Genomic DNA, 19,993 nt, shown 5'->3' with positions numbered 1-19,993 from the left:
CCCTAAACATGGAAAGGAACAACCGGTACCAGCCATTGCAAAAACATGCCAAAATGTAAAGACCATCGAGGCTAGGAAGAAACTGCATCAACTAACGAGCAAAATAACCAGTTAATATCATAATGGCAGGATCAAGTTCACACATAACAATATTAACCTTAAATGTTAATGGACTAAATGCTCCAATTAAAAGACACAGACTGGCAAACTGGATAAAGAGTCAAGACCCATCAGTCTGCTGTATTCAGGAGACCCATCTCACATGCAGAGACATACATAGGCTCAAAATAAAGGGATGGAGGAAGATCTACTAAGCAAATGGAGAACAAAAAAAAGCAGGGGTTGCAATACTAGTCTCTGATAAAACAGACTTTAAGCCATCAAAGATCAAAAGAGACAAAGAAGGCCATTACATAATGGTAAAGGGATCAATTCAACAGGAAGAGCTAACTATCCTAAATATATATGCACCCAATACAGGAGAACCCAGATTCATAAAGCAAGTCCTTAGAGACTTACAAAGAGACTTAGACTCCCCTACAATTATAATGGGAGACTTCAACACTCCACTGTCAACATTAGACAGATCAACGAGACAGAAAGTTAACAAGGATATCCAGGAATTGAACTCATCTCTGCACCAAGCGGACCTAGAGCTGAATGAATTTCTCTTGCCTGACCTAGTTCAGTAATAAGACAAATTGCTCTAAGAGTAATGGAGCTCTAGCTTGACAGTGATGACTGACATAAGCTACAAACTAGCTCCTGACAGTAATGCAAAAAGCCACTACATTGTTTCAGGGTTTCCAGCAGAGCTCTTGGATTTTTGTACTTGGTGAACATATCCAGTGGAGGCACTTACCATGATAATCCCCTTGGCTTGGTGGATTGGATAGAATAATCTTCAAGCAACTGAAAGGTGTATAGTCTGTCCTCTTGCCTTCCTTTCCAAAGCTATGACGGATGTTGTAAGAGTAACCTTTATCAAACTGATTGGGAGAAAATGGAAAAAGAGACAAAGTCAGCCAATGATTATACTAGTGAGATCAGCAAAGCAAGCTAAAAAATCAAAGAGTGCAAAGTGATATTTTCTAGAATAAATTCAGCATTCATGGGCAGATGTACATTCATGCCATATATATTATTTAGATCCTTTATGATACAAATAATTTATTTTTTAAAAAAAGGTACAAAACTTATAGAAGACAAATTTCTCAGGTAGAAGACAGCTAATGTTATCTATATGTTTAAAGATAAAGAAAATCTTTTCCTGAGAAGAATAATTGATTTGCCCTTCTTAGCTTGATTCCAAAGATTATACTAGAAGAAAACCAGTTTAGCCTCTTTTCTATCCACCTTCCCCTAATTCTCCCTGAATTCCCATATCTACCCATTCTACTTCCTAAATGCCTATTAAAATAGTTAATCCTAGGCCAGGTGCAGTGGCTCATGCCTGTAATCCCAGCACTTTAGGAGGCTAAGACAAGAGGATTGCATGAGCCCAGGAGTTCAAGATCAGCCTGGGCAACATAGTGAGACCCCATCGCTACAAAAAAAATTAAAAATTAGCTGGATGTGGGGGCATGCACCTGTGGTCTCAGCTACTCAGGAGCCTGAGGGAGAATTATCGATTGGGCTGTAGGGTTGAGGCTGCAGTGAGCCATGATTGTGCCACTGTACTTCAGCCTAGGCAACATAGTGAGATCCTGTCTCAAAATATCATCATCATCATCATCATCATCATCCCTTCCTCTGGATTTCCACTATACAAAATAGTCAACAAATGCTTAATGAATGAAGTACTACAACTGCCTCCTACCCAGAATCCTTGCCTCCATGTTCATAAAACAAGCTAATGGGACAGAAGGGACTTTGAATTGGGTCAGACAGGAGAACAAAAGGAACCAGCATATAATGAAAAGTGAACAGGTGCCAGGCATTTTGCTAGGAGCTTTTACAAGTGTGATCCCATTTAATCATTTAGATCATCACAACTCCTCTATGATGCTATACTTGAGAAAACCGAAGTTCAAAGAATGAAGCAATGTGATATACAACAGTTATTAAATGGTAGACATGTACAGACAAGTCTGATTCCAAAGCCCATGTTCTTTCCATAATACACTTTCTTAGTAATAAGAAATAAGATATTTAAAAATAGTAGCTTCCAGTTAAATCTTTTTAGGACATAACTTCTCTCAGACTCCATTTTAAATGTCACTTGTTTTGAGGTCTAAAATCAGAAGTAATCTCTTCTTCCTACATATTTCAATAGCATTTTACCTATACTTATACCTATACTTTTCTAGAAGATTTATCTTCATATTTGATTTGTATGGCACTTTACTTCTTTTACGACACATTATCATGCTACTTTCTATTAATCACATATTCACATAGATGATTAGTTCCTCCAGGACCATAAACTCTTTGAGGTAAGATCTGTCTATTGGATCTTTGCAGCCACCTCAGTACCAGCATGCATGAAGGAAAAAATGTGAAGTACTCCTTTGTCTACTACAGCATTAGGAAGGCAATCATCCCATTATTCTGCTTCCATTAAATGTTTTCCAATGCCTGAGGGTTGGTGACTTTTTAAATTTAATTTTTAATTTTTTTTTAGAGATAGAATATTGCTCTGTTGCCCTGACTGGAGTGCAATGCCATGATCATAGCTCACTGTAACCTCAAACTCCTGGGCTCAAGTGATCTTCCCAACTCAGCCTCCTGGGTGACTAGGACTATAGGTGTGTGTCACCAGACAGGGTCCTGCTATGTTGCCCAGGCTGGTCTCAAACTCCTGGCCTCAAGCAATCCTCCCACCTTGGCCTCCTAAAGCCCTGGGATTGCAGATGTGAGCCACTGTGCCAGGCCCTTGGTTGATGATTTTCTAATTCCACTACTACGTGACACTCATCTGGCATAACAACCCATACCCCATTGGTCAACCAAAAGCAGACAATGGACCTTTGACAAGATATCTGGCAAGAGGTAATATTCAATACTGGTGGAATCTTGGACAAAAATCTAACTTTCCTGGGAAAGAGGTAGGGGTTAGGGTAGGTGTCCCATGTTAAGTGGTCATTTGGGCAAAAACTACAGACCTAAAACCAAGTTTCTAAAATGTATGGCAAATGACTGATTTAGTAAAAAATTTATCTTCTACTCTGAAAAAAATACATGTTTGTTTAAAAGACAAACCTTGCCACTTTTATACTGGAGCACAATCTTAAACTACCACTCAGTGATCTCTCAAGGCTGTCACAAACAGAATGATCAGAAGCTGTGAGTGGCTGTGGAGCACGTCAAATGTTCCTACCTGATACTTCAAGCAACACTTGTTAAATAGTGAGAAGCCAGATTGCCCAAATAACAAGTCATTTTCAAAGGGCAAAATCTTCAAGGTTCTCGGTCTAATAATTACAGTGAAAGAGCTTATAGTTTTTACTGCCATGATTCTTTAACTTATAAAATGGATACTCTAGAAAGCTTACAGAATGATTACTTGGCAATTTTTCATACATGAAATTACTAAGCATAACACCAAAAAGTATCATGTAGATAGGAATAAAAATAAAACAGATTATTTTGAATTTATAAATAATTATACATATTGGCAATGAACTAAAACTTAAATACAAAAGGTGGGCAGGCCGTATTTTGGAAAGCAGGTAAATCTCCCGTTTTAAGTGACCGCGCAAGACACTTCAGAGTTGCCCTTTGCTTGCTTTCTCTGGGCTCATACTAAGAGCAACACACATAGAGTAGGCTTTTTAAAGATCCCAGACTTTGGGGGCAGAGAAACCTGGGAAAGGATCCCCGGCCTGTCCACTTATAAAGGGTGTTACTTCAATCCTCAATTTTCCCAATCTATAGGGACAGTAATATTAATGCATTAAATTGCTATGAAGATTAAATTAAATTAAAACATTAAGCAGAGTACCTGTCACATCCTTTATTCTCAATAAATATTAGCTGCTATTGGTGAGGGGGAAAAATGAAAATATTTTGGTGTCCTAGTTTAAACACTGACTGTGCTACTGCAAAAGACTTCTACTTCAGTAGATATTAACTGAACCTTCACCTAAGGGTTTAGGGAGGATAAAAGACTCACTGAACTATTCAATTACATTTCTAGTCATCTTAAAATGTCCCCCTTCTTCCAGCTCCTATCCACAACTCTAACTATTCATACAAACTGGCTCAAATGTCACTTCCTCTGTGGAATCTTCCCAAGCACCCAAGGTAGAAGACGTTGCTTCCTCAAAAGAATGCACAGCAGCAGTTTGTACAGTGCTGTACCTTTCTTGTTGCAATGGAATTTATTTTTGTATTTATCACTACTAAACTAGGAATGCTGTTAAGGGCAGGGACTTGGTTGTGTACTCATCATAGCATGCCCACTCAGTATCTGATAAAACATCTACTCATAGGAGGTGCTCAATAACCTTCACTTGAATGAAAGAGCAAATAAGCGGTAGCTGGCTGGAAAGATGAATGTATAAATATGCTTCAAGGGATTTTAACTTATCAGGATTAAATAACTTCAAAACCTTGCCAAATCATTGCAAGTTTACACTGTTGTGCTATTTTGTTCTTCTGGATAGCTTTTCTTCTTCACTGGAACAACAACAACAAAGACTGAAAAAGTTTAAACGATGCCCTCTATAGAGTATAGTGGATATGTTAAAAGATAGTAAAAGTAATAAATTGTATTTTCTTTCAAAAACTGGCTCAGTATAGTGGGACTGGGCTGTCCAATACTTTAAGAGAATCAGAAAGAGAGTCAGAATAAGAGATAGGAAAATATCTTGCTATTTTTTGTGTGAGATCTTTAAATTTGAGGTTATAACTGAAATATAGTGAAATGCACACATCTTAAGTCTATAGGATGATCAGTTTGGGCAAGTGACTATACCTATACAACCCACACCCCTACCAGAAGATAGAACATTTCCATCAACCTGTAGAATTCCCTCTTGCTTCTTCTCAGTCAACATTCCCCTCCCTCCACAACCAGAAGCAACTACTGATCTGATTTTTGTCACCACAGATTAGTTTTAGCTATTCTATAACTTTGTATCAATGGAATCATACAGTATAAAGTATTTGTGTCTGGCTTCTTTCATGTCCTTTAATGCTTCTGAGATTTATCCTTGCCATTACATGTATTAGCAGTTTGTTCTTTTTTATTGCCGAGTAGTGTTCTACTGTATGGATATACCAGATCGCTTGTCTAGGCTCTTGCTGATGGACACCTGGAGATGTGATATTGTGATACAATAAGAAATGTGTATTTGATCCCTGCTCCTGGTTCCTCGCAGAGAGTTCCCAAAAACTCTTGTAATTTCCTGAGCAAGAGGGATGCTAGGTGTATCTTCCGTTCTAATATTTGGTCTGTGGCCCAAGTTTCTGACAGACAGAGTTGCCAATCCCTTGGAACTTCCTGGGTATTGATAAGAGTGTCTTTTGTTCTAATGAGGTGACTCTTGGTGGGCTCCTGGATGGGTCTGGTCACCAGAAAGACCAAGCCATAATTAGAAGCCTGGAACTTTCAACCGCACTATCCCATCCTCCAGGAAAAGGAGGGGGCTGGAAAATGAGTTAATACGTGCTCAGCCTATGTGATGAAACCTCCATAAAAATCCCTAAACTGACCGTAAACTAGTTCAACTGTTGTGGAAGACAGTGTGGCGACTCCTCAAGGATCTAGAACTAGAAATACCATCTGACCCAGCAATCCCATTACTGAGTATATACCCAAAGGATTATAAATCATGCTGCTATAAAGACACATGCACACATATGTTTACTGCGTCACTATTCACAATAGCAAAGACTTGGAACCAACTCAAATGTCCATCAGTGATAGACTGGATTAAGAAAAGGTGGCACATATACACCATGGAATACCATGCAGCCATAAAGGATGAGTTCATGTCCTTTGTCGGGATATGGATGAAGCTGGAAACCATCATTGTCAGCAAACTATCGCAAGGACAGAAAACCAAACACCACATGTTCTCACTCATAGGTGGGAATTGAACAATGAGAACAGGTGGACACAGGGTGGGGAACATCACACACTGGGGCCTGTCGTGGGGTGGGGGGAGGGGGAGGGATAGCATTAGGAGATATATCTAATGTAAATGACGAGTTAATGGGTGCAGCACACCAACATAGCACATGTATACATATGTAACAAACCTGTATATTGTGCACATGTACCCTAGAACTTAAATTAAAAAAAAAAAAATCCCTAAACTACAGGGTCTGGAAAGCATCTGGGATGCCAAAGACATGGAGGTGATGGGAGGGTGGAATACCCAGAGAGGGCATGGAAGGTCCATGCCACTTCCCACACATCTTACCCAGAGTACTTCTTTGACTGTTCACCTGTATCCCTTAAAACATCCTTTACAATAAATTGATAAATGTAAACATTTCCCTGAGTTCTGTGAGCTGCTCTCGCACATTACTGAACCTGAGAAGGGGGCTGTGGTAACCTCCCACTTGTGGCCAAACTGGTCAGAAGTTGTGGTAACCTGGGAACCTGCTGCTTGCAATTGGTTTATGAAGTAGGGCACAGTCTTGTGGGACTGAGCTCTTAATCCATGAGAGATCTGCACGAGTTCTAGTTAGTGTCAGAAGTGAACTGAATATAGGCTATCTGGCTAGTGTCAGAGAATTGGTCAGTGTGGGAAAAATCCACACATCTCGTCAGTATACTCTCTGTGTTGAGTGTATAGTAGGAGAAAATTGGTTTTTTCCTACCATACACACTGGGCTTCTACAGTTTTTGGCTATTCTCAATCAAGTGGCCATGAACATTCTTACATATAGCTTTTGTAGGTATACATTTTCATTTCTCTGGGATAAATACATAGAAGTGGAATTGCTGCCCAAAATTTTCCAGAGTAGTTGTACTATTGTATACCTCCACCAGCAATCACTGAGAGTTCCACATTCTCCCAAACATTTTATAAATCTTGTTAATTTTAGCCATTCTAGTGGGTAAGCAGTGGTATCTCACTTTGCATTTCCCTGATGACTAATGATGATGAGCACTTTTTCATGTGCTTTTTGACTAGTGATATTCCTTATTTTATGAAATGTCTGTTCAAATCTTAAAATTTTGATTGCCTTCTTTTAATTATTTAAATGTTGATTTAAAATTTTTAAATGTTGCTTGCCTTCTTTTAATTATTCCCTTATTTATATATTCTGGACACAAGCCCTTTGTCAAATATAACTGTAACAAAGGCTTATCTACTTGATGTTATCTTCTGATGAGCAGGTGTTATTTCTGATGAAGTCCAATTTATCAACTTTTTAATGGTAGTGCTGTGTCCTAAGATAAATTGGAAAGATATTTTTATGTTGTCCTTTAGAAACTGTAATGCTTTAGCTTTTAAGTCTAGGTCCTGATTCATCTCAAGTTAATTTTTGTCTACGGTGTAAGGTAGGAATCAAAGTTCTTTTATTCTGTATGTGGAAAAGCACCTTTCCAACACCATATGTTGAAGACACTTTCTTTTTCCCATTAAATCACTTTGACATCCTCATCAAATTTGACCACATATGTGTAGTTCTATTTTTGGACTCTGACTAGATCAGATCCAATTGGATCCCATTGATCTACATGTCTGTCCTTTAGCCAATGACACACTGTCTTGATTACAATAGCTTTAGAGTAACTTTCAAAGATATGTAAGTCCTACTGTGTTCATTTTCAAGATTATTTTGGCTATTCTACGTCCTTGCATTTCCATATAAATTTTAGAATCAGTTTGCCAATTTCTTTTGAAAAGAGAATGCTGAAATTTTTAACAATCAGTAGTTTATGTCTTCACAACTGCTATCTGTCCACAAGTAATCAATAACCAGGAAAACAAATAGCATTTCAACGAAAACTTTCAAGAAAGAAGAAAAACTTTCAAGTCATCATTAATTTCACTGATGAAAACACGGACATTAAAATTTCCAGCAAACCTTTTATAAACAACTCGTGTCTTTAGTCACAAACATGAACTATAGTCAATCTTTTTTGTGAAAACTTTTAGGTAGGAAATGAATTTAATTAGATACAAGATTTCAGTATGTTCATCACAAAATAGGGAAAGAACATTTTGGTAAGCTATTCTGTTAAAATAATGGAAAGCTAGTCTCTCTAAAAGAGAAAAGCTAAAAGCATTAACTTCCCTCTTCTTTCCAATTTATTTACTGCCTTTGTATACATATGTCTAAAATTTGGACCCTTCCAACTCTACTGGAAACAAGAAAAAATAAAAATAAATGAAACTTGGATCTTACTAAGCTTTCAAACAATCCATGTATTTATCAAACAAATTGTCCTCTCTGGTTTTCAAATTTACAAATTCAAGAAATACTGTACAGAGACTGTATTTACTTGGAGATACTTTTTAGCAAATACTTACTAGGTCTTCATATCCATGGCTCAAAGGAAAACCTCTAAGTATTCAATACGAAAAGAGGTAGGAAGGCCGGGCGCGGTGGTTCACTCCTGTAATCCCAATACTTTGGGAGGCCGACGCAGGTGGATCATCTGAGGTCAAGAGTTCGAGACCAGCCTGGCCAACATGGTGAAACCCCATCTCTACTAATAATACAAAAAATAGCTGGGTGTGGTGGCACATGCCTGTAATCCCAGCTACTCAGAAGGCTGAAGCAGGAGAATCTCTTGAATCCGGGAGGCAGAGGTTGCAATGAGCCGAGACTGTGCCACTGCACTCCAGCCTGGGCGACAGAGTGAGACTCCATCTCAAAAAAAAAAAAAAAAAAAAAAGGAGGTAGGAAGTAGGAAGAAGTAAATATAAAACATACGTTTCTGTCTAGGCTCTTCCCTCCCACTCCATTCATTCAGTGTGGGGAAAGGCCAGAAAGTCAAGATAAGTCTGAAGGTGGGTAAGTGGCAGTTTGCAACCATCCAAATTAGTCCAGACATCCCATCTGTTGGCACTGGCAATATACCAATATGCATTTCTACCAAAGACAGCAGTAAGTTACTTTCAGAGGCATGATGTTAAATGATTGAACTCAAGAAAAACTGTAAAGCAGGCACACCTTTATCCAGTTCCAGCCCTGTTCTCAGAACCTCTTTTATAACTTTGTCTTCTATCCCAGGCCCGCCCAGGGTCTAGTGACTTTATTATATTTTTTAAAGTACTTATGCCCAAATCTATTCAGACACTATGGTGTAAACATCTGTTTGCTGAGATGGACAGTGCATGGTCTTCCTTAGAATAAAGTCTTTCCTACAATGAAAAAAAAACACGACTAAATATTACTCCTATTTTCTTTTCTTTCTCTCTTTTTTTTTTTTTTCTTTTTTTTGAGATGGAGTCTCACTCTGTCACCCAAGTGGAGAGCAGTGGTGTGATCTTGGTTCACTGCAACCTCTGCCTCCCAGGTTCAAGCCATTCTCCTGCTTCAGCCTCCTGAGTAGCTGGGTTACAAGTGCCCTCCACCATGCCCAGCTAATTTTTGTATTTTTCATAGAGACAGGGTTTCACCATGTTACATGTTGGCCAGGCTGGTCTCGAACTCCTGACCTCAGGTGATCCACCCACCTCAGCCTCCCAAAGTGCTGGGATTGCAGGCGTGAGCCACCACGCCTGGCCTACTACTCCTATTTTCAAAGCCACAAAAACTTCATTATGCAAGGTCAGCTTGAACAATAAAGTGAGAATGGTTAAAAAGTACCCTTTAGAGAGAGATTTGTATTCAAAAAGGAACATCTTCTTGACCTAAATGAGGTAAAAGAGACATGTACATGTGCACAGAAATCAGCATAAGGATATGACATTTAAAATTTTTAATTTTTAAACTTATTTTATTATACATGCAGGTTTGTTTCACAGTTACATTGTGTGAAGCTGTTAGGGCTTTTAATGATCCCATCATCCAAGTAGTGAACAAAGTACCCAATAGGTAGTTTTCCAACCGTTCTTCTTCTCCCTCTCTCCTGGCTCTAGGTCCTCAGTGTCTATTATTCCCATATTTATGTCCATGTGTACCCAATGTTTAGTTCCTACTTATAAGTGAGAACATGCAGTATTTGATTTTCTGTTCCTGTGTTAATTCACTTAGGATAATAACCTCCAGCTGCATCCATGCTGCTGCAAAGGACATGATTTTTGTTCTTTATATGGCTGTGTAGTATTCCTTGGTGTATATGTACCACATTTTCTTTATCTAATCCACCTTTGATGGGTATCCGGGTTGATTTCATGTCTTCTATTGTGAATAGTGCTATGATAAACATAAAAGCGAAGGTGTCTTTTTGGTAGAACAATTTATTTTCCTTTGGGTATATACCTAGTTACGGGATTCCTGGGTGGAATGGTAATTCTATTTTAGTTTGAGAAATCTCCAAACTGGGGATTTCCTCAGGGGCTGAACTAATTTGCATTCTCGCCAGCAGTGTGTAAGGATTCCCTTTTCTCCACAATCTCACCATCATCCGTTAATTTTTGGCTTTTTAATAACAGCCAGATACAACATTGCTTCAGGAGAACATTTTCACCTTCTTTTTAGTGGCAGGTGTTTCTTACCTGCAAGAACTTGGACCTCTAATTTACATATTAAAAGAAACAAAGTGAAAGTCTGCTAAACTACAAAGTGACCTCATTATTACTCACCAGTGCCCAGAATTTAGCATGCCAAAATCATTAGAAGCAGGTCCTGTGAAGATTAGTTATCGTAAGTACTAACAGAAACTCAAGCTCAGCATCAGGGTCACATATATAAGTGAACCTGCCAGGAGGAAAAGGGCATGAAACCATCCTATGGCCTTTCCTTAGCACACATTCTTGCTGTAATTTTTGGAACTATTGATTATGTTGTCTTGAGTCACTAGAGTCTTATGCATAATTTTAATAACCATAGTGATGTTATAGGCATTTAATATATGGCGCCCCCTTTTAAATTCTTATGTAACTAAATTACTCAATTACTATCTATTAATCTAAATTTGTAATCAGTCACCTATAGATCCCAATACTTCCCTTTAACTCTTAACTTCAAACACAGTTTAACTCTTAGAGATCACTGGATCATCACACATATTCTAACCAAACAACACACCAAAGGAGATGTGGAGGCCCCAAGGAGTCCAGGAGGCAGTAAATACTAATGGTTGAAGTCAGATACTCACGTTTAAATATTGTCTTTACTGCATGCTAGCTGTGTGACCTTGGACAAGTTACTTAACTTCTCTGCAACAATTCCCTTTTATGTAAAAAAGGAGTTATATCTATCACATATGGTTGGCTTGGAGATTAAATTAGCTCATTTTCATAAAGTACTTGGTATAGCATCCTACACACAGTGATAAAATGCTCTCCTTGACCAAACTTTGGTCAGGCTCTTCTGAATCCTCATTTCAACTAGGCCTTGAGCTTTGGACTTCTGTGTTCCTCTTTATATCACCCAGTTGTAACAGGAATCTTATAAAGTCAGTTGAGAAAGAACTCCCCAGATATTGAGATTGCCCTCAATATCTGGTGAAATTCCTCACTGCTACCCTTTATATCTTATCACCCTGGCCAACCTGCAGCAACCTGTTAGTTCTGTTTAACCAGAATCCCCTTACCCATGACATTTCTTTCCTCTTAGTAGTTTTTCATCCACTGACCCCCCTACCCTGCTCTCTTGTCCATGCCATTTGGAATTAGGAATCCCCACGTGTGCATGCTCTCTATATGGAATTAAGCCCAGCTCTATACTGGAATACCTTCTTCTATTGCAGCTTTTCCTGAATAAAATCTCTTTTTACCATTTTAACTACTATCTCTGATTTTTCTTTAACAGTTTTTGGTCCGTGATTCATATCTGGATCTGAACCACCATTGAACCCTTGGACACAATAACCAATCTCTCAGCACACACCAAGACTTTGTCTTCAGTCTGCTTGCTTTTTGGGTATCTAGTGGTGAGTGACTCCAACAAATGTCCATTGAAGCACAGTGAGGACAAATTTTGATTAAGATTCTGATTACATTGTCTGAAGCTGGGTTAGAGGCCCAGACTTCTTTGTTTGAAAGGCATCTACTCAGCTAGAAGTCTTTCTTTCTGGGGCTCACTGTGTCAAGTAGACATTCACTCCCTGACTCCTGAGCCTGGCTCTTGGCTGGAAAATTCTTCCTGGATCTTTGTCTCCTTGGAAGGAGACTTTTCCTGGCTCTTTGCTTCCAGTGGAGATCCACTCCCCAACTCCTAGGCTGCAATTTTTTCCCTGCTCTTTACGAGGCCTCTCTCTTCTGTCTGTTTAATCCTGCTTCTCCCATGGGAACTTCTCAATGGAAACCTCACCTTATCAAATTCCTGCTTTGCCGCTATAGTTCTAATACTGTCTGCTTGCTTTCTCACTGGCAAAGCCTTACCAAAAACTCTCTTCAGCTAGGGTGGGGGCTCCTGGTATATCCCTAAATTAGTCCATCTAAAAAGAGCCCTAGAGCAAAAAGGAGCAAAGTTTTTGGATGCACAGTGGTCTGCTTATTTCACTTGGTATTAGGAAGCCAAAAAACAGCTAAATAATTCAAATCTCAGTCAAACTATTGAGGCTCTTTCACACCGTCTTTAGAAACATTTTTCTGACTCAGTAGTTCCTAGAGCTTTCAACAGCACCTCCATATTCCCCTCTCAGCTCTCCTTTATAGCCTCCTCTCTCAAACTCTCTTCCACCATCTGCCCCTCCTCCAGCCCCTCACCTCCCTGTAACCATAAGGTTCACTAGCCCCCATCTCCTTCAGACGAAGCCCAGGATCAGCCAGTACCTGTTCCCCAGTGAGGCTAATAGAAGAGAGAACATTTAAACCTTGGTCTAGGTCTGAATTGCATCCTATCACCAAATACTTTCCTGAACATAGAAAGGAAAGGGAAAGGTTTGTTGAACAATTTAGAATCATTCTAGGTGCATACTCTCTGGCATTTCCTGATTTAAATCAACTTATCTGCCTGTTGGTTGAGCCTGGAAATGCCTCCCTTTGCTTTGAAAAAGCTAAATGGACCACTATTTCTGATGAACCTCAAGGGTCTCAGGCTACCCGATACCCCGAGGGAAGTAAGAAATTACTAGGAGCCATCCGTCAAATCTACCCCATTAAAATTGATTGGTCACATATCTAACATTGCACATAACAAACTGATGAAACTGTGGCTATCACCATCAATTAAAGACAACATGGAAAGACAGTTCAGGGGTGGAACTGACTTTCCAAACAGCCTCTGCTCAGGCCATGCAATCTTTTGTAAATAGTTTCAGGGCAGAACTCCATGACACATTACAGAAAATAATATTAATTAACAAAATGTATACACGTCTAGGCTCCAGACATTAGCCCAAGAATATGAAAACATTATTTCAAAAACATTGGAAAATACACAATGCAAGCATGTGGCAATGCAGTTAAAACAACTGGAAAAACCTGAAATTTTTAACTCACAGCAAGCTCCACAATGGAAGGCTCCCATTGATCTCAACAGTGTGCTGATATCATGAGGAAAAAAGACACTGGGCCTGGAATTGCCCAGTACTCAAGAGGAGGGAAAAACCCAAGTCCCCCTCCTCACCAGAGAATTGTCTATTTTCCTCCAGAGAAGCAAATGTCCCAATGCCCTCAACTACTACTAAATTTGCTTCAAGAAATAATGCTACGAGTTAAAGGGCCTCCTACCACATCTCTCATCGATATCAGAACACATTCTACCCTCACCATGACCTCGTTTCCTGCCCCCTTCCCCAGAGTCACCAAACTTGACCAGTGGTGGGTTTTGAGGCTTTGCCCCCAGCTCATCCTCCTAACTCTATGGGACCTCTTAAAGGTCAACATAATTTTCTACTCAGCTCCACTACTCCAGTAAACCTGTGTGGAAAGTATCTTCTCACGAATGGAGGTACAAAAATTCCTGCTGGACTCCTACCCGCCCCTGAGTCTTTCTCTTCATGTCTATATCCCCTAATGGTTTTGTCTGACTTCCCCCAAGCACTGAGTTCCTTTGCCCACTTCAACCTATCTACTTAAATAAAGATTTAAGCAAACTACTAAAATTCTCTAAGGTATATGCAATACAGAACCCATATAAGGTAGAAACAGATCCTTCCAAGCCTCTCCCCAGGATTCCCCAATATCGTTCAAAACCACAAGGACTAGCGGTTGCTTTCCCTGATAATGAGAGGCTTATGACGTAAGTCCCCACTTCTAATCCATGCATGACTCCCATGTGACTATTAAAAAGTCAAGTGGGAAAGTATATCAGTTCCTTCCTGGGATCTATCAATTACACTGTCAAGTCAAGATTTCCCTTGGTGCCTAATCCTAACACTATCCTGTCTGTTATCTCTTCCAACATGCAGTATTTCATGGAGATTCATTTGTGTTCTGCCTTTTTTTTTTTTTTTTGAGACAGAGCCACTCTGTCGCCCAGGCTGGAACACAGTGGCTCGATCTCGGCTCACTGCAAGTTCTGTCTCCTGGGTTCACGCCATTCTCCTACCTCACCCTCCCAAGTAGCTGAGACTACAGGCATCTGCCACCCCACCCAGCTAATTTTTTTGTATTTTTAGTAGAGACGGGGTTTCACTCAATCTCCTGACCTGGTGATCAACCAACCTCGGCCTCCCAAAGTGCTGGGATTAAAGGCTGTGTTCTGCCTTTTATAATATTCCCTTTCATAAAGAATCTCACTACTACTTTGCCTTCACCTGGGAAAATAAACAACACACCTGGATAGTTATGCCCCAACAATTTACTAAGGCCCTGCATATTTCCCATGAACCTATCTGATAGACTTAAAATTCCCAGAAGACTCCACTGTAATCCAATATGTAAATGACCTCCTTCTATGCACTTTCAGTTATGACAACTGCCTTTAGGATACTGAATAAGGCAATGGCAAGAAAGGACCACAAAGTTTCTAGAGGAAAAGTTTAATTATTCTGTGTGTTCAGTATCTGGGTCATGGTATTTCAGCTGCAGGTAAAATTATCTTCACAGGCAGAGCTTCTACTATTCATCATTTTCCTCTTCCTGAAACAAAATAACTGAGAGGTTTTTCGATCTTGTGGGCTATTACAGGATGTGGATACCTAATTTCTCATAGAGGGGTGATTGCCTTTAAGGTTCACAGCCTTCACTATGACTTTTCCTCATCTGAGATTGCTCTTCTCTTACATTTTTCTGTTCCTAAATTTAGGGGCTCCTTGTTCTCCCCCAGCTCTGCCTTTTCTTTACCTCTTAGCAAGACTATTCATCCACAGAGCCTTTGGCAAGCCTGGGCTGGACTAGTCATCACTTCCCATAATGCCACAGACTGAGGGTACTGTGCTTCCTTTCCTGTGGGCACATCTGGCATTTCCAAGATTCCTGTGAGAAATTAAAATTCCTATTTTGCTATAATCTTCCCTCTCTTTTCTTCCACCATTTAAAACCAAGACAAATACCCATTGTGAGAAAAACCTCTGAATATACTCCAGTCTATCCTTGCAAGGGTCATGTCCACTCCCATCATAATTTTACCATCGATTCTTTTCTGGGAACAAGCATTTGTCATTACACTTCTCCAGCCATCATTAAACGCAACATAAAGCCTCCAAGCCACTATGGGTTCCTGGACATCCCTCATATGAATGGAAATGTCCCCACTTCCCCTCAGCCTAATTTCTGTAACCCAACCCAACCACACACAAACTACCTCCAACAAATCCTTTCTCAATCATCAAAATGTTTATTCTTTGGTCACCTTCAGCCATCAGATAATTATCGTATGACTCCGGGCTAGTTCCCAATGATTCTATGACTCCGGGCTAGTTCCCAATGATTCTTATTCTGTCTGTGGAACTCAAACCTATTAGCTGTTACCAGCCAACTGGAATGGATCTTGCTACCTCTCTAATCTAACTAATCCCTTCATCTACTTGATTCCCCACAATTTCTTTCCTTTTTTAAAGTTATCTCTAAAACAATCACCCACTCCCTCCAGTTGCCCTCACTCTCACTATGAAAGCAAAAGAGATATCCAGAACATCATAGGTTCTGTTGTAGGTGATCTTGGTTACTCAGGTGGTGACTTAGAAAAGACAGCTACAGGAACTGGGCATAAGTTTTACCCATGATCTCAAGACATTAAGAAGTCTCAACAGATGGTTCAGCTGGTCTTTACTGAAAAGGAACTGAACACAAGATGGACTTAGATTGCCGAAAGAAAAGAATAATGCTTTATTTCCTTGAACAAAAGGAGCAACTGACAAGATGCCCTCCGTGGCCAAACTTTAGTCAGGCTCCTCGGAATCCTCTTCTCAACTAGGCCTTGACCTTTGGTTTCAATTTTGCATAGCACAGTTGTAGTAAGAATCTTGCAGTCAGTTTAGACAGAACCCCTTACCCTCAGTATCTGTTCACCTTCAGTATTTGATCACCCTCAGTATCTAATCAAACTCCTCATCCCTGCACTCTCCAACACCCTCCTTGGTATCTCATCACTCAGCTGTCTTGAGCAAGAATCGTTTTAGGTTGGCTTAACCAGAATCCCCCCACTCCTTAAGTTTCTTTCCTCTCTGTAATTTTTCATATATTAATGCCATCTTGTTCTTTGGCTATAAATCCCCACTGGTCTATGCTGGATTCGGAATTGAACCCCGTCCTATACTGAGGTCTCTCTTCCCCTATTACAGTAGTAGATCCTGAATAAAATCTGTTTTTGCCACTTTACTGTACGTACAGCTCTACTTTTCTTTAAAAAATAGTAAGCACTCAATACTTTAGAGTTACTAACATTACCAAGGTTGTCAGTTTTACTACTAACTAGGAAAAGCTATCTTGAGTAGGTCAGAGCTGGTGTGTTGTTTAATATTACTTAAATTACTTATGTTTTGCCTACAGCTTCTTCATTAGAAAAACCTGCATCTAGTTACTCCCTCTAACTCCTCACAGGACCTTAAAAAAATCAGTTAAGCAATTTGAAGTTTGTAACACAGCTGGAAAACATTGCGTCTGTTACTCCAATTCAGCAAATTACCTCCTATGGTGTATTAAATATTCCTTTTTCTGCTCTGTAAAAGTTAATTCATTTCTCATCGGTGAGAACTTTTCACAGGCTTATGAAGCAGCAAGGTATTACAGAGATAACACAGATTTTGGTTCTAACTCTGCCACCTACTCGCTGAATTATGTTAGGCAATTACAAGTTACCTCAGTCTCTTTGTAGACTAAACTGTAAGTATATATTATCATATGCTACAATTATTTGTATAAAATTTGTAGAAACTAGTTTGTGCCATTTTTGAAAGGTGAAATTTATAAAATAGTTCATTTTATAATCAAATATCTCTGAAGACTCCTGGGAGTTCCCCTGAAACGGTGTTAAAAATTGTAAAATTTCACATATTATGAAGGTTCCATCCAAAAAAAGCAGGACATACGTTCTTCATCTTCATTTCTTAATCTCTTCCCCTGAAGCCATGGAGAACATTTTCAGTTCTGGACTCCAGAGTATACAGAATTTCTTTCTCAAATTTCCCATGGGGCAAGGACAAGATACAGTTTTAAAATTTTCATTGACCACATTGTTTTCAGAAAATGGAAAGGAAATCGTGAAACGCCAAAAGCCCACAGAATAAGCATTAAATAGAAGAACCTTATGTAAACTGATGTGGCCACTCATTAAGCAGACCACTTTTGGTGATGTCAATAGATCAAAAGAAAGGTCAGCTGTGTATCAAAGGCTCTGCCATAATCATCAGAGGAAAATGGAGAGCTATCTGTTCAGGAATACTGGAGGTAGGCTGGCTAGTGGGTTTGTTTCATCTTTTTCACTATACCCAAATAGACTCCGAAAACAAGATTTGAGAGCTATTTGTCACCTAGGGCTGTGTGATTTGCATCATTCTAACTATATCTATTATATTCAGTCAGATATTTATTAAATAAAATTTCTAAATTCCTGATGGGGAATGTAGTACAAAGGCACTACTGTTATTAGCAAAACAAAAACAAAAACAAAAAAAGCCAGGGTAACACTTAGTGATGTTTCAACAACAGTAGCTTACATTTCTACAGATCTTTAGTGTTTAACAAGATGATTCTTCCTGGACTTTTCACTAACTGTAAGGTATGCAAATTAGATATTTGTATCTTATAAATGAGGAAACTAAGGTTTCCAGAAGTGGATAGTTATTTCAGTTACTTAATGGGAAACGTGAAATTAAAATCCTAGTCTTCTACATTCTAGAAAATATTATAAAATTATAAATGGAGAAAAGAAATAAACATATATAACCAACTATCAGTTATCCATTCAACTACAGGCTGCTTCCCCACTGTCACTCAGTTGCTTCAAAGGTCATCTGAAAGTCGCACTGAACCACAGTTAAACAAAATGTTTCTAATTCCAACGAAAACCAGAGAAAAGTTATCTACTATCTAAAGAAATAGAAACTCTAACAAGTCACTCATATTATTTATTCAGTTTCTAATTTAACAGAACTTTAGAATAATAAAATATGGCAAACTTGAAATTAAAAGTCTGAACTAAAAAATATAAACAGTGTTTCAGTATGCTTTCAAATGGCCAGTTTTCTTCACCTTCCAACTTCCTATAATTATCAAGTTGAGGACACAACAAGTACAAAGATCAGAGAAAAGGAAGTATACAAATGGAGAGGAAAGGATGTAGAACACGCCATTGCTTATTAAACTAGCAACTGGATCTGGAGCCTTAGCAAATTTAGTTTTCTTACCAGTTAGAATTAGGATTTAAAAGCTGGAATAGGCTTCAGACCTTACCTAGTGCAGCCATTATAGAGGGTCTAACCCTAAGCTGCAGGGTGAGTTAGAAAAAAAACCTTAGGGTCAGGCATGGTGGATCCCACCTGTAATCCCAGCACTTTGGGAGGCTGAGGCAGGAGAATTGCTTGAGTCCAGGAGTTTGAGACCAGCCTGGGCAACACAGTGAGACAAAAAATTTAAAAAATTAGCTAGACATGTTGCCCCATGCCTGTAGTCCCAGCTACATGGGAGGCTGGTCTGGAAGGACTTAGACCCTGCGTTGCCTAGTTCTTGTGCCTCTTGTTCACTTCTTTAAACTCTGTGTGTAGCACAAAGTCTAGCAAATTGCAGCTGCTCAATGAATGTTTACTTGGCTGAACTGTTAGGAATCTTGTTTGGATTGTATGTTCATAGGGTCATCCCTGCCAGAGGACTGAAAGCTAATCTTATGACATATTTCTCTGTTACCTTTCAGTGCCAAAAAAAAAGATTTAGCAAGTAAGTTCCTGCCCCTAAATACCATAACTTAACATACTATTTAAATAGAGGCCTTCAACAGTTCAACCTGGAGGTCGGGGGAGTTCTACGGGAGATAATTTTCATCAGCTATCTGTTCAGACAGGTATGCCTACTATTAACGATATATTAAAGATAAAATTTTCACTCTTGTTTTAGGAAAATTTGCTTTATTCATTAATATGAATGCCACTGACGTAACAGCAATGAAAATTTATTAAACTTCCAAATATAATTTGCTGAAATTTGAGACAGAAACCACAGACAACCCTTCACTGATGAAGTGAAACATTTACTAATCACATACTTCTAGCCTAAAAGACTAGATTTAGTAATCCTTAAGAGGTGGTCAATTTAGTCTCTGTCTCAGTAGTAGAAAAGGAGCCAACATAAAACAAGTATCACCAGAAAACCATAGGAGTAGGTCGAATGATGTAGAATTTCCTAGTCTAAGATAGTTGGCTCGGCTTCAATAAATGGTCTTTTCACTCCACGGAAACAAGAAAACTGAAAACATCATCTGAGTCTGCAATCAGAGACTGCACAAGTTAGCTGATCAGAGCTAATCTAGAGAGAAGCTGCCTTTTCTTCACAGAAACAAGAATTATGATTTTAAAAAATGTTTTGAGAAATTAAATGCAAATTTATTTCACTTTTACTAGATTAGTTTCACCCTATTTACTTATTTTCCC

The 19,993-nt window shown here is 39.0% G+C and overlaps 1 protein-coding gene across 1 annotated transcript in view; it reads right to left on the bottom strand.

Annotated features, from left to right (window-relative positions):
• Positions 1 to 19,993, bottom strand: part of PRIM2 (DNA primase subunit 2) — a 324,596-nt gene that overhangs the window by 52,094 nt on the left and 252,509 nt on the right. The window contains exon 11 of the mRNA XM_033217543.1: positions 863 to 989. Coding sequence (XP_033073434.1) covers positions 863 to 989 — 127 coding nt within the window. The remainder of the gene's footprint in view (positions 1 to 862; positions 990 to 19,993) is intronic.

This window comes from Trachypithecus francoisi, unplaced genomic scaffold (genome assembly GCF_009764315.1).
Source record: "Trachypithecus francoisi isolate TF-2019V2 unplaced genomic scaffold, Tfra_2.0 Lachesis_group10, whole genome shotgun sequence".
Taxonomy (NCBI): domain Eukaryota; kingdom Metazoa; phylum Chordata; class Mammalia; order Primates; family Cercopithecidae; genus Trachypithecus; species Trachypithecus francoisi.
Note: the sequence above shows the minus strand (reverse complement) of the source record. Positions and strands in the feature narration are given on the sequence as shown.